At 39.0% G+C, this 14246-nt stretch overlaps 1 protein-coding gene across 2 annotated transcripts; it reads left to right on the forward strand.

Moving 5' to 3' along the window:
• Positions 1-7120: 7120 nt before the first annotated feature.
• Positions 7121-10046, forward strand: LOC131162513 (cytochrome P450 CYP82D47-like). 2 transcript variants are annotated; one of them, XM_058119096.1, is made up of 2 exons: positions 7121-8167; positions 9218-10046. In XM_058119096.1, exons 1-2 carry the CDS (start codon positions 7190-7192, stop codon positions 9839-9841), a joined length of 1602 nt encoding a protein of 533 aa, XP_057975079.1. In that variant the 5' UTR covers positions 7121-7189; the 3' UTR covers positions 9842-10046. The 2 variants fall into 2 exon arrangements, with proteins under 2 accessions (XP_057975079.1, XP_057975080.1); XM_058119097.1 differs by having other exon boundaries at positions 7140-8167; positions 9314-10046.
• The last annotated feature ends 4200 nt before the right edge of the window (positions 10047-14246 follow it).

The raw sequence follows: 14246 nt of genomic DNA on the forward strand, positions 1-14246 counted from the left end.
CTATTTTCTCAATTTCGCTGTTAATATGCAGTTAAATCGACGATCGGGTACCACCACATGGTCCTAATCACGGTTGTCGTCATTTTGGCGTAGGTAAACTTCCAATTGGGGTTTTATAGGCCCTACTCCAAAGCGAGAGTGAGATTTGAGAAATTTGGCAATTTGGGTATATTTGCGGGTATTACCGTTTATTTAGGAATTATGGCCCTAGGAAATATTTAAATAATATTTTATTCTGAATTAATTACATGGAACTAGAATTTTTTATGTGGGTTTAAAATGCCAGCCATGAAATTTATGTTTTCTGAGCCTAAGATGTCGATATAGTTATGTATATGTGAAAGTAAGCGAAATGTGACTTTAATCTTACTAGGATCAACTGATATACCATCCCTAGTAACCACATGAACTAAGAACGCAATCTAACTCAACCAAAATTCACACTTTTTTAGTTTAGCATATAGCTTCTTCTCCCGCAGAATTTGTAACACTAACCTCAAATGTTCCACATGCTCTTCCGTACTCCTCGAGTATACCAGAATGTTGTCAATAAACACCACTACGAATCGATCTAGGTATTCATGGAAAACCCTGTTCATCAGATCCATGAATACCGCCGGAGCATTCGTCAACCCAAAAGGCATGACTAAAAACTCATAGTGGCCATATCTGGTTCGGAAAGCTGTCTTCGCTACATCCTCCGCTCTAACCCTTACCTGATGATATCCTGACCGCAAGTCAATCTTTGAAAAGACCTGCGTTCCCTGCAACTGATCAAAGAGATCATCTATATGAGGTAAATGATAGCGATTCTTCACAGGGTCCTTGTTAATCTCACGGTAATCAATGCACATCCGCATCGATCCATCCTTCTTCTTCACAAAAAACACTAGAGCTCCACAAGGCGAAACACTAGGTCGAATGAAAACCCTATCCAGTAATTCCTACAACTGCTCCTTCAATTCTTGAAGTTCTACTGGAGCCATCCAGTGCAGAGCTTTAGAGATCGGTGCCTTACCGGGCAACAACTCTATCGCAAACTCCACATCACGATTCGGAGGTACACCGAGTAAATCATCTGGAAACACATCCAAGAATTCGCTGACTACCCGAATGTCCTCGAGTCTCAACACATCCCGCAAAGGTTCCTTCATACAAGCTAGGTACCCCTGACATTCGTCGAAGAGTAGCCTCCTCGCCTGTAGTGCCAACAAAATCTGTGGTGCTGGACGCACACACGATCCCACGAATTCATACTCCTGCTCCCCAGGAGGTCTAAAAACTATCACCTTCCTACGACAGTCAATCATGGCATAACTAGAGGACAACCAATCCATCCCCAGAATGACATAGAACCCCGACATGTCATATACCACAAGATTTGCTAATAGCAGTTTCTCCTGAATTTCCACTGGGCAGTTTACCAACATCTTTCTGCAGAAAGATACACTCCCAAATGGCGTAGTAACAAATAACACCTCATTCATGTCTCGGGTCTCAACCCCACACCGTCCCACAAAATTCACAGATACAAAGGAATGGGTTGCACCCGAATCAAACAAAACAGAAGCTTTATTCGAAAGCAATAATAAGGTACCTGTCACCACGTTACCTGTATGCTCAGCGTCCGCTGGAATAAGAGAGTATACTCTACCCGGAGCTATATTTGTCTGAACGGTTCCCCGAGGTATCTGATTGCTCCCCTGGTCCCTAGTGAATGTGGGGACATCTCGCCTCGGTGCACGACAATCACTAGCCATGTGACCAGGTTGACCACAGTTATAGCAGTTACCATCAAAAGACCGACACTCACCTTCATGCCATCTAAAACACCTGGTACAACGACCACTAGTCTGGCTCCCCTGAGAATCCTGACACTTGGTATTTTGACGATAGCCTGAGCCCTTGCTCCTCTTCTTCCACGATCCTTGACGAGATCCTGATTGAGAACTAGAAGGAACTATCCTCTTCCTCGATTCCTGATCCACATCCTCCTCTCGGATACCAGTCTTGATCACCGTGGCCTTATCCACCAATACTGAGAACTCGTCGATCTGAAGCATACCCACCAGTCTGCGGATATCCTTCCTCAAACCCTTCTCGAACCTCCGAGTTTTTTCATACTCGCTCGAGATCATACATGGTGCAAAGCGGGACAGCTCTATGTATCGAGCCGCATACCCCAGCACCGTCAAACTCCCCTAAATTAGCACAGAAAACTCATCTGCCTTCGCATCACGTACAGAAGTTGTGAAGTATCTGTCAGAGAACGCCTCCTTGAATCGGCTTCACGTCATCTCCTCTGGATCAGCTCTCTATTTCTCCAGCAGACTCGCCGCAGTCCACCATCGACCTGCCTCCCCAAATAGCTGGAAGGTGGCATAAAGAACTCGCTGCCTATCCGTGCAGTGTAGGACCTCCAAGATCCTCTAAATCTTCTCCACCCAATCCTCTACTATCGTCGGGTCAGGTCCTCTAGAGAACGTCGGAGGATGCATGCGTGTGAGCCTCTCAATAGTGCACCCCGCAACAATAGGAGAGTGCTCGCGTCTCCTCACACTCCACCCGATCTCCCGTAACACCTGCCTCGTCAAACCTCGAGGCACAGAAGGAGACTTATCACTCGCAGTCTCCTCGGAGCCACTTCCCAGGTTATTATCCTTGGGCTCCATGCTGCAACACAATAGGAATCTATCAGTATCCTTGCAACACATATAGTTAACACAATGATTTACACTAATCGTGTTAACTACTCCCTGCTAGGCTTAGGTCTATCCTATCACACTGACACGAAAGTCATCAATGATCTGCCCTACTTTTACAGGAATCGTCATCCCAGGAAAAACACAGAATACCGTCGATAATTCTCGGTCTAGAAACCGAACAACCCTCAACCAACTCTACCATATCCACATCCTATACTCTAGTATGTACTCATAACTAAGCCTAACCAAGTCTACAAGATCCAGTAACCTGGTTAGCTCTAATACCAAGCTGTCACGCCCCAAATCCCGAAATGGGCCACAAAGGTGAAAATGTTAACCTGTCCCTATATCTGATAAAACATCCAAATATACATGTACAGTGAATGAGGGTCCGACCCTGTGGGGTTCACAGGCACCCTAAGCACATCCAATCACAATCATATACGCAGTGGAAAAAGGTCATTCCATAACACATATACAATACCATACCAGAGTCTATACAAGAGCAGAACATGACTCTATCAAAACGTACAAATGGGTGCCCAAATACATCTCAAAATGGCAATCCACCAAAATACAGTCCTAAAACTTACCCAAGCGCTAAATGCAGTACATCGGCCACTACGCTCCCTAGACTAGGACGCTAGTTCCGGTTATTTGAAGGATCTATAAAAATGTACGTACAGTAGGGGTGAGACACCTCTCAGTAAGGAAGAACACAGGTTATATCGGTGTGTGGCATTTGAGTGTTATCATGATACAACATACACGTAGTTAAATGCATTCTAGTACTAATTTTCACAGTGCATACACACACACACACACACACACACACACACACACATACACATACACATGATCAGTAATCCTCAGTGTCATCACATTCTTCGGCCTGAAGTTTGTCCGCGACAATCCGGTGTTGGCCCGGCCAACCCGTGAAATATGGCGCCACTGGCACATGGCTAGTCCCCGACTCCCATGGCATTGTACCAGCGCATAACTGGTGGATCCACACCCTTCGGCCTTATCTGCCGGTATAGACTCACGCCCTCGGATATAGAGATGGACACTCTTGCCTACGTGGCAGGTGATAAACACACATCCTCAGATATAGAGCCGGACACTCTCAGTACTTGGAACAATTTCAGAACCCAGTTCTTACTAGCATTTCAACATATTACACACACATGCATACTCATATAACCAAACAAACCACACCCATTTGGTACTCTAAATCATGGTTTTTCAAAAAAATACAGTTTAAATAAATCAAGGCACGACCATCCCAATATCACAGTATAAATCAACATATACCCACGGTTTTCAACAAAACCAGGGATGTAGCCCGTCGCCCCCTTTTTCCAAAATTGTAATAATGAAAAATTCATAGTTTTCCCCGTTAGATTCTCCCAAATGAGTAGCCAAAACACACATAGGACCATGGACCACAATTTCATTGAGTCCGATTTAAAAAATAACCAATATAAACATAATTCCCCTTACCTTTTCTCCGAATAGCCAATCCCGAACTCCAAGGTCCCTAAACAGCGAATTGAGTTCCAAAACCTTCAATCAACTGTACAGAATATACTCACAACACAGTTGCCTACAAAACTACCGGATTAGAATTGAAAACCGAGCCTTACCTCGATTTTACGCCAAAACCCAAAAATCTCCGAAACGAGATTTTGATCGGTAGAAACTGTAGAGAATCCTTCCACGATCCTCGTGGTAAGTTTAGATTTTCGATTCTAGTAACGATCGGTGAAGAAATCTAGAGAGAGAGAGAGAGAGAGAGAGAGAGAGAGTAGGGAGAGAGAGGGAGAGAGAAATCTAAGTTACTTAGTGAAGAAGAAATGAAAATTTCCTTTTATAGCCCTTTGACTTGGCCCAATTTCGTCGATGAATCTTTCATTGACTTTGTCGATGAATCGGTGGCCTCGTCGACGAATATGAGATCGCCGGTTTTTCTGAGACTCCTCGGCTTCTCCTCGTCGATGAGAAGAACAAAGGCTTCGTCGACGAAATCTTGCTTCGTTGACGAATTTTGCTCTTTTACCAAAATGTCCCTCTCTTTAAATATTTAATCCCATTTATCACGGTTCAGGTTCTTACATTTTTTGTACACATATTTTGGTTGTATTTCTTGTAGATTGACAATTCCAAGGATTGTTTGGATCGTTGACTAAGTAAGGGGATATTGCTTAAAGAGGCGGACTCTAGCCTATTTAAAGGAGTGACCGAACGAGGGTACATCGTTTGAAGAGGCGGGCTCTAGCCTACTGAAGGAGTGTGAGTAAATGGTTTTGTTCCGCCCGGCAAAGGAACTGATCTTAGTGAATCCTTTGGTGGTTTGCTAAAGGAGAGGACGTAGGCTGGGTATAAGCCGAATCTCATAAAAATCTCGGTCTCACTCTCTCTTTCCCTTACTCTTTGTATTTTTAGCATATTTAAATTGCGTGGATGGTTTAATTGATAATCATATATACTAAGTATATTTGGAAATCAAGTATACTCAAAGACTAATTTTGATTTGGGTTGCGAAAACCGAAAGGGAGTATGTTGGTTACACCATATCTTACGGAAACCATACGAGAGTACGTTATTTGGTTAACATCCCAAAGATAAATTAATTAAGAGTTTATTTGAATTCTGAATATTAGAAAGAGTGATTGGATGTTGTATTGAATATCAAATTGAGAGACAAATTTTTATATATACAGGGCTTGATTCAAATTCATATCCACAGGGCTTATATAAACAAATAAACCATCTCAAGTTCTTATATTACCAAAGTGCTGTATATTTGAAATCTTGGTTTGATTGTTTGATTTCAAATTGTGGTTGATTGGTTTTGTTACTTATAGTAGTGTTGTTGATTGGATAAAAGAAACTAAGTTTTTAAGTGATTGACTAATTAAACAAAAAGTCAAGAATTGGTTAAACGGAGTAAAAGAGGTTAAGAAATCTTTATAGGAATTAAAAGAAATTTTTAAAATCCAATTCACCCCCCTCTTGGGACTACACCTCACTTTTCACATCCCTAGACCTATACACCCTATTTAATTAGTTATATGCAAGACAAAAATACTCATTTTTACCCTTACCTCAACTTTGGGGTAATGTTTGGAAAGACCCCGTTCAAAAATTCACTCCACTAGACTTGTAGAAAATTTCCCTCAGATCCTCATGGTTGCTTCCAATTGTCGATTCGGGTGACGAATGGCAAGATATCGTAGAGGGAGAGTGAGGGGCGCGGTTTTTAAAGAGAGAGAAATTTTTTTCTGATTTCTTAATCAAGAAGTAATTCCAAAGCTGTTTATAGACCGTTGATCCGATCGCATTTGTCGATGAAATGGTGCCTTTATTGACGAATTGCAGAAGGATGTTCATCAATGAAAGAAATGGTTTGTCGACGAACCTTAAGTCTGAAATTCCTGTCATTCGGGATTTTTTTCATGGACGACGCTTGAACTTTGTCGACGAGAAACAGAAGGACATTCGTCGACGAACTCTACTGCTTTGCTCTTTTTAAAAATCTTTTCTTTTTATTTATTTATTTATTTTATTTTCTAGGTTCAGGTTTCTATAGAGAGAGAGAGAGAGAGAGAGAGAGAGAGAGAGAGAGGAAAAGGGACTTCAAGCCTTTTTTTTTTTTTTTTCTATTCAATTTTGGGTATTAGATGATTTCGAAATGGGGGATTGAAAGACTCATAAATAAAAACTGAGTGGAAACAATATGAAACTAAGGGCGTGAATAAATGAGCGGGAGGGAGAGCAAGAGACTGAAGAGTGTGAGTTATACTTTTAGTTTGTCGTAATTTGTGTTTAATTAAGCAGTGTGCAGGAATGTGGTATTTTCAATCAGTAACATTTCAGAATATTTTCGATTAACCAATTAAAAAAATTATAAGAAAATATTTTTTAGAAAAAATTCTAAAAACTAGAAAATTCATAATTGATTTTTAGAGATCGGAGTAGAGTGTATAGATGGACAACAACACTCACCTCTCCTCAGATTTAGGAAAAAATAAAAATAAAAAACAAAAACCTCCCCTTTGATTTTAAAATATCTTACCTCCTTCCAGATTTTAAAAATATCATATACTTTTTTTAGATTTATAAAAAAATATTACGTATTTTTTTATAAAATGCAAACAAAGTTGGTACCATTTCGTGAAATTTTGGGGAAAGTTTCAGAAGTGTAAAATTTTTGAACTTTTTCGTGGCTCACGTGCAATTCTGAGCTGACTAAAATACGGGCGTCTGAATTCTTGTAATTTTTTTTTAAAAAAACATTATTTTATTAATATATTTTTGTTAATTAGAAATTTTATTTGCGTTTGTCGGTTTCACATTGACTAAATTTACACGTATGTGCTCTTCTAATAATTCAAAGACATTTCGTACCCCACCCTGATCGTCAGCCCTACAAGTAATTCATTTCATTCAGGACGCCAAGGAAAGGGAAACTGTAGATAGGCATGGAGTTTTTCCTTCTCCCTTTCCCCTCCGCCAGCTACACTGCTTCCGTCTTCGCTGTTCTTCTCTTCCTTTATTCCCTGTTATGGATTTCTACAGGTTTCCGAAAGAAGTACGTCGGCCAAAAAATAGGAGCCCCCAAAGCCGCCGGCGCGTGGCCGGTGATCGGCCACCTCCATCTCCTCGGAGGATCCCAACTCCCCCACAGGAAGCTGGGGAACATGGCCGACATGCACGGCCCAATCTTCACCATAAAGCTGGGCATGCACCGGGCCCTGGTCGTAAGCAATCCGGCGATGGCTCGGGAGTGTCTGACCACTCACGACAAAGTCTTCGCCAACCGCCCCAGAGCAGTGGCCGTGGAGCACATGGGCTACAACTACGCCATGTTCGGGTTCGCTCCTTACGGCCCTTACTGGCGCCACGTGCGCAAGATAGCCATGATCCATCTCCTCTCCAGCCACCGCCTCGAGACCCTCAAGCACGTCCCTGAATCCCAAGTGAAGGCGGCCGTAAACGACCTCTATCGGAGATGGTCCGGAGCCAGTGGCAGCGGAGGCGGTGGTTCAAATGCGGTCCTGGTGGAGATGAGCAAGTGGTTTGGGGATATAAATCTGAAGGTGATTCTTAGGATGGTGATAGGAGACCGATGTTTGGAAGATGGCGGCGCCGTCGACGATCGGTTTCGGAGGGCGTTGAAGGAGTTTTTCCGGCTGATGGGGTCGTTCGTGGTGGGAGATGCTATTCCGTTTCTGAGGTGGGTGGATGTGGGGGGATACGAGAGGGAAATGAAAAGAACCGCGGTGGAGTTGGATCGTGTGACGGAGGAGTGGTTGGAGGAGCACAAGCGGAAGAGGACGGTTTCGGCGGAAGACGGCGGCGACTTTATGGGCGTTATGCTGTCCGTACTCGAGCGCGACGAAGCTCTTTCTAGGCTTTCCGATTACGATGTCGACACTATCAACAAATCTACATGCCTGGTAAATTCTCAATCAATACAATTCTTCTTCTTCTTCTTCTTCTTCTTCTTCTTTATTACATTTTATTCTCAATCCACATGCCTGGTAAATTCTCAATCAATACAATTCTTCTTCTTCTTCTTCTTTATTACATTTTATTCTCTTCGGTGAAGAGAATTTTATGATTATACAATCCGATGTGGGAGCAAGATTTTATGGATGTGATGCTGTCCCTCGTCGACAGCGGAGAAGTGCCCTCCGATTATAATCGTGATGTTTTCATCAAATCTATATGACTGGTACAAATCGTTATATCTTTTTAATTAAAATTTCTTCGCTATTTTAAAATCGAATTCTTTCAATTTTGTAATAGAAAAATGATGTGCTTTACGAAATGCAGATTTTCGAATCACAAACAAGCAATATAAAACCAAATTAGACCACAAAAAAATAACTAATAAATATGCAATCAATATAATACAGGATAAGGTTAAGGGTGCAAATTGCTGGTCTCATCTAGAAAATGACTACGAATTTTGGTAAGTTGTGCTTGTCATGTAGACAAATAAGTCCAGTCAAATTTGAGGAGATTTAAAATAATTTAATTCTTAAGGAGCATTATGCTTTATTTATGTACACATTCTCCCAAACAAAATTTTATTTTTGTGAATTAAATTATTGGGTCTTTATAAATACACTTTTTTTTTTAACGGAAGTATATATAACTATTCGTGAAATTATAAAAATAAAAAATTCAATAAAATTATAAAAATAAGACTACAAAAAATTTGTTAGCATTAACATTTTAACAAAACTATAAGAAACTAGAAATAAAATTTAATAGTTGGAAAAATGCACTTGTACTAATTATAAAAATTAAAAATAAAGAGTAAAAGATCATTTTTAAAAAATAATTTTTCCGTCTAGAGCAAAAGGTTCATTGAAAATTTGACCAACACCTTGCTTTTGGAGGGATGAGTGTTCGAGGATGCACTGGACCATTAGGCGTGGGTCCAGTGAGTTTGCTGGGATCAATTTATATCCAATTTGTTTACCACTTTTCACTTGTAGGACATAATTTTGGGTGCTACAGATACCACCTCAGTGACCCTAACATGGGCTCTCTCCTTGCTCCTAAACAACCCCTGCGTTCTCAAAAAAGCTCAGGAAGAATTGGACTCCCAAATTGGCAGAGAAAGGCAGGTGAAGGAGACAGATATCAAACACTTGGTGTACCTCCAAGCCATCATCAAGGAAACCCTGCGACTGTACACTGTGGTCCCTCTCTCTGCCCCCCACCAATCAACAGAGGACTGCACCGTCGGCGGCTTCCATGTCCCCGCCGGCACACGACTGGTGGTGAACCTGTGGAGGATTCACCGAGATCCACAGGTCTGGTCCGATCCGAACGAGTTTCGACCGGAGAGGTTCTTGACGACCCACAAGGATGCGGATGTAAGGGGGCAGCATTTTGAGTTTATCCCGTTTGGCAGCGGCAGAAGAATGTGCCCTGGAGTCTCTCTTGCGCTTCAGAATCTGCATTTTACGCTGGCCAATTTGCTGCATGGGTTTGAGGTTGCAACTCCAAGTAACGAACCGGTTGACATGGGCGAGTGCTTTGGGCTAACCATGACCAAGGCCATGCCCCTTGAAGTTCTCATCAATCCGCGTCTGCCTTCTCACCTTTATATGTAAGGTTTAAAGATTATTAGTTAATATATACGCTGTCGATCAAGCTTTTGCAAGTTGCTACTTCTTGTGCCAAGGGAACAAGTCTTATACGGCTTCGTAATTTCCAACACAGGCTAATTTGGGCTTATGAATGAATCCTGTTAAGTAGGTCAATTTTAAGGTCATAAACATATCTTCCCTCACTCCTTTGTACCAGAGGAGTTCAAAATGATGTCAGTGTTTCTCGGTGAATGGTAATGATTGCTTGAATATCTCGCATCGGTTTTTCACTGCGGTCACCTTTTCCTTCGGAGCCTTGTCACACTCGGTTTGATCACAATCAATGAGGAATGCAGGATTTATTCAAGGAAAATATATGGCCAAAATAATTTGAAGTTAAATAATAAATTTGTCTGTATATGTTGTTTGTAGTTCTTATACTTTATTTTTGTAAGTAAAGAAGGAAGAGGAAAAAACATGAAAAGGTAACACGGTAGAATTCGTAAACGGAAGTCTTGTGTTCATTAACGAGTGGACAGCAATGAGTCGTCGACAAAGGTTGTGAAATGGTCGACGAGAAAGTACCGAGAGTAGGAAATTTTAGAGTTATGAATTCATCAATGAAAGTCTGTTCTCATTAATGAAGTGTCTTTTGTGGATTGTCGACGAGTGTCGACGAAGCCCTGTACTCGTCGATGAAAGATGCCTTGGCTACGAGCAATTTTTCAAGATTTTGAATTTTTGAACATTGGATGGTTGGGTAAAACCTCTGAGAAACTTCTATATATGTTATTCTGCGCATATATTGAAGTTAGGGTGATCATTTTGTGAAGTGTATTGTATACATTGTGATTTGCATAGTAAAATTTGTGTGTCATTGCTTCCGTAGATGTAGGCTTTACCGAACGACGTAAATCTTTGTGTTGTTCTTGTTCTGATTGTGTGTTATTTACTTGTTATTTATTCCGCTGTGCATCTTCATTATTCGATCCATATCACAACAAATTAATATCATATTGAGATTGTTGTTATGGCACCGAGATAATCTTTTGCAAGATTTGACGTTGTCAAATTCGATGGAACCAAAAACTTCGATTTATGGTAGAGGAGAGTGAAGGATATTCTTGTGCAACAAGAAATGACTAAGTCTTTGCTTGACACTAAACGAGAAGGAAGGGATGAGGCAACATGGATATATTTGAAAGCAAAGGCAGCGTCTACAATACACTTGTGTTTGATTGACAGAATTCCCTATTGGGTGATAGAGGAGGATTTTCCTGCCGATATCTGGCAAAAGTTAGAAAGTCGGTACATGTCTAAATCCCTCAATAATAAACTTTTTCTTAAGCAACATTTATATTAGCTTAAGATGGTTGAAGGATCAATTCTGGATCAACACATCAATGCTTTTAACCAAATCATAAGTGATTTGATGAGGATTAATGTGAAGTTTGATGAGGATGATAAGACTTTGATGCTTTTAAATTCTTTACCTTCGATTCATACCTACAAAAATATTGTGATCACTCTTACGTCGAGAAAAGAAACTCTTGATCTAGAGGAGGTAACAAGTGTCTTGTTAAATTCTCATCAAAGGTTGAAGATATGTGATGAAAGAGAAGGACTTGTAGTAAAGGGTAGTAATAGGTAAAGCAAAGGAAAGTTTAAGAATGGGTATAGTCTGAAATCATCCTGAAATCAATACAAAAAGAAGAAGGAAATCCGGTGTTATAAATGCGATAAAAAGCGGCATGTGAAACCAGGGTGTCCGGATTGGAAGTAGGGAAATTTTGAGAAATATGAAGTTGTTTCAAAATCTACGACTGTTGTTTAAGAAGAAGATTCAGCGGATGGTGATGTTCTATCAGTTTCAGCGAAGTTGGATAATCTAACAGACTCTTGGATACTTGCCTCGACATGTTCTTATCACTTGACTTCGAACAATGAGTGGTTCAGCACTTATAAGTTAGTGAATTCTGGATCAGTTCTTATGGGTAATAATACTTCTTACAAGATCCTTGGTATAGGAAATGTAAAGATAAATATGTTTGATGGTGCTGTAAGAACATTGTGTAATGTAAGACATATACCCGAGTTAAGAAAGAGTTTAATATCTTTTAAAACTTTGGATTGTAATGGATTCAATTACAAGTCCAAAGGTGGAGTCTTGACGGTATGGAAAGGTAATCTGATTGTAATGAAAGAGCAGAAACTAGATGGGAATATCTACACATTGTTGGAAACTACCGTTGTAAGTGGAGTAGCAGTTGTGGATGCTGAATCAGATGAGACCGTCTTGTGGTATATGCACCTTGGGCATATGAGGGAACACAACATGAAGGAACTACACAAGAGGAAACTCTTGAAGGGCTTGATGTGATGACCCAAAAATATATATATATATATATATATATATATATATATTTAAAGCACAATAATAATAAAATAATAAAAATGGTCATTAAGTTAATATCAATATGGAAGTATTTTTCTGTAGGATCCTTGATTCCATGTTTGATACCGAAGAAAGACCTTATCTTAGCGAGTGCTCAGAGACCATTGCGACTCAGTCGCTCCCTGGAGGTCGGCCTAGTTAAAATGAAATTTCATAAGATAAACAGGATAGACACTGTTTATATACGTAAATAAGTACATAAAATGATGTTTTGACTGACATAATTTGTAGAAATATATGATAAAATAATAATAATATAAGTATCCTATTCGGGGCCCACAAGACTGTGTGGGGCCCACATGAGTCCCGAAATCGTGTGGAGGTTTACACGAGTCTCGAAACTGTGTAGGGCTTATAAAATCGTATAAGGATTATTGGAGTTACGTAGGATCCATTTGGGTCTCGAAGTGGTGTGGGGCCCACAAGACCATGTGAGGCCCACATGAGTTTTTAGAATGCAAATTTAATTCTTATTCAAAAATAATTAATAAAATAAATAAATACTAAAAATGGTTTAAAATTAATAACAATGATAATAATAATGATAATAATGATTAAGAAAAATAATAAAATAATAAAATAATTAATTAACTAATTGATTAATTAATTAGGTAAGTAATTAATTAAAAATTTATTTAGTGGGAATGGTGGCAAGCACTCCCACATGGCCTCCATCCCTATCCCATACTCAACTCATACCTTGCCCATTCTTTAATTTAAAAAAAATTATAATTTCACCCATCTCCTCACACTTTTATAAATTCCATTTTTTCTCTAAAATTTTCCTATAAATAGGAAGCTCTCAACCTTCATTTTTCACAACAATTTTTCCAAGGAAAAGAAGGATTAGTGAGTGAAAGAATTTATGGTGGAGAGAGAATTTTTGAGTAAGTTCTCATTCACCCACTCTTTCCGATTTTATTTCTTAGAGATAGTTATTGTATTCGTAGCACAAGGTAAAAGAAGAAGATAAGTAAATTTTGATTATATTAGTTTTTTTTATTTAAAATTCATACCCAAGTTTATTTTATAAGTAAATTTTAATTATGTTAATTAGTTATACAAAATTTCCATGAATTTATTTTTACCAGTTCTATCTTTAATATACTTGCATCTATTTTTGGGTTAAGAAATGTTCTAATACTCTCGGGTAAATTTTTAACATTTCTTTCTATTCAAAAATAAAATTATATATATTTTTAACACAAAAATTGTGTGGCATGAGTTTATTTCTACGTTGCATTTTTTTTGAAAATATGGGTAAAGATGAGATTTTCACGATATTATTTTAAATTGCATAAATTATAGTAAGATGATTTTTAAACCCCTTATGGCAACGAAAGTTCAAAGTTACAGATGCTCGGTACCGCAGCTTAAAGTTTATACGGATCAGAGTGCACCCACATTGTTTACAGAGTGGTTATTTATGTTAGTGGATTTCTCCTGAGTGCACACCTGGTTCCGGACCAGGACTTAATAAGGAAAATCTCACTTAAAGTTTACGTATGTTGATTTAGTTTGGTCGGCCAGCCAGCTAAGTCCAGTCTTCAGACCACACAACCCAGTCATGGGGGTAAACATGACTTACGGCAAACAGACATAAGGGTGGTTTTTACAATATATGTTTATACATAGTTAATTATGTATACAAAGTCACTGATGATTTGAAGGAAAAGTGTAAGTTTACATGAAAATGATCATTCTAGTGCTTAAATGACGATCTAAAGAAAACGTATAAGGAAAAGTATATGTATATTTATCATTAAATATTTATGCAGTTTTAAAGTTAAAAGTTTAATTTAACAGTTATAGTATATGATTATAAAATTTTACTGTTATAGTTGATGGTAAAAGTTTTATGTAGAAATTTTTAAATTTATATTTATTCTAGAGACAGTTTTGAAGTTATAATATTAAATATTGTTTTAAGAAATTTTTAAAAAACTCATTTTGGCCACACACTAATAATAATCT

This window comes from Malania oleifera, chromosome 8, assembly GCF_029873635.1.
Source record: "Malania oleifera isolate guangnan ecotype guangnan chromosome 8, ASM2987363v1, whole genome shotgun sequence".
Taxonomy (NCBI): domain Eukaryota; kingdom Viridiplantae; phylum Streptophyta; class Magnoliopsida; order Santalales; family Ximeniaceae; genus Malania; species Malania oleifera.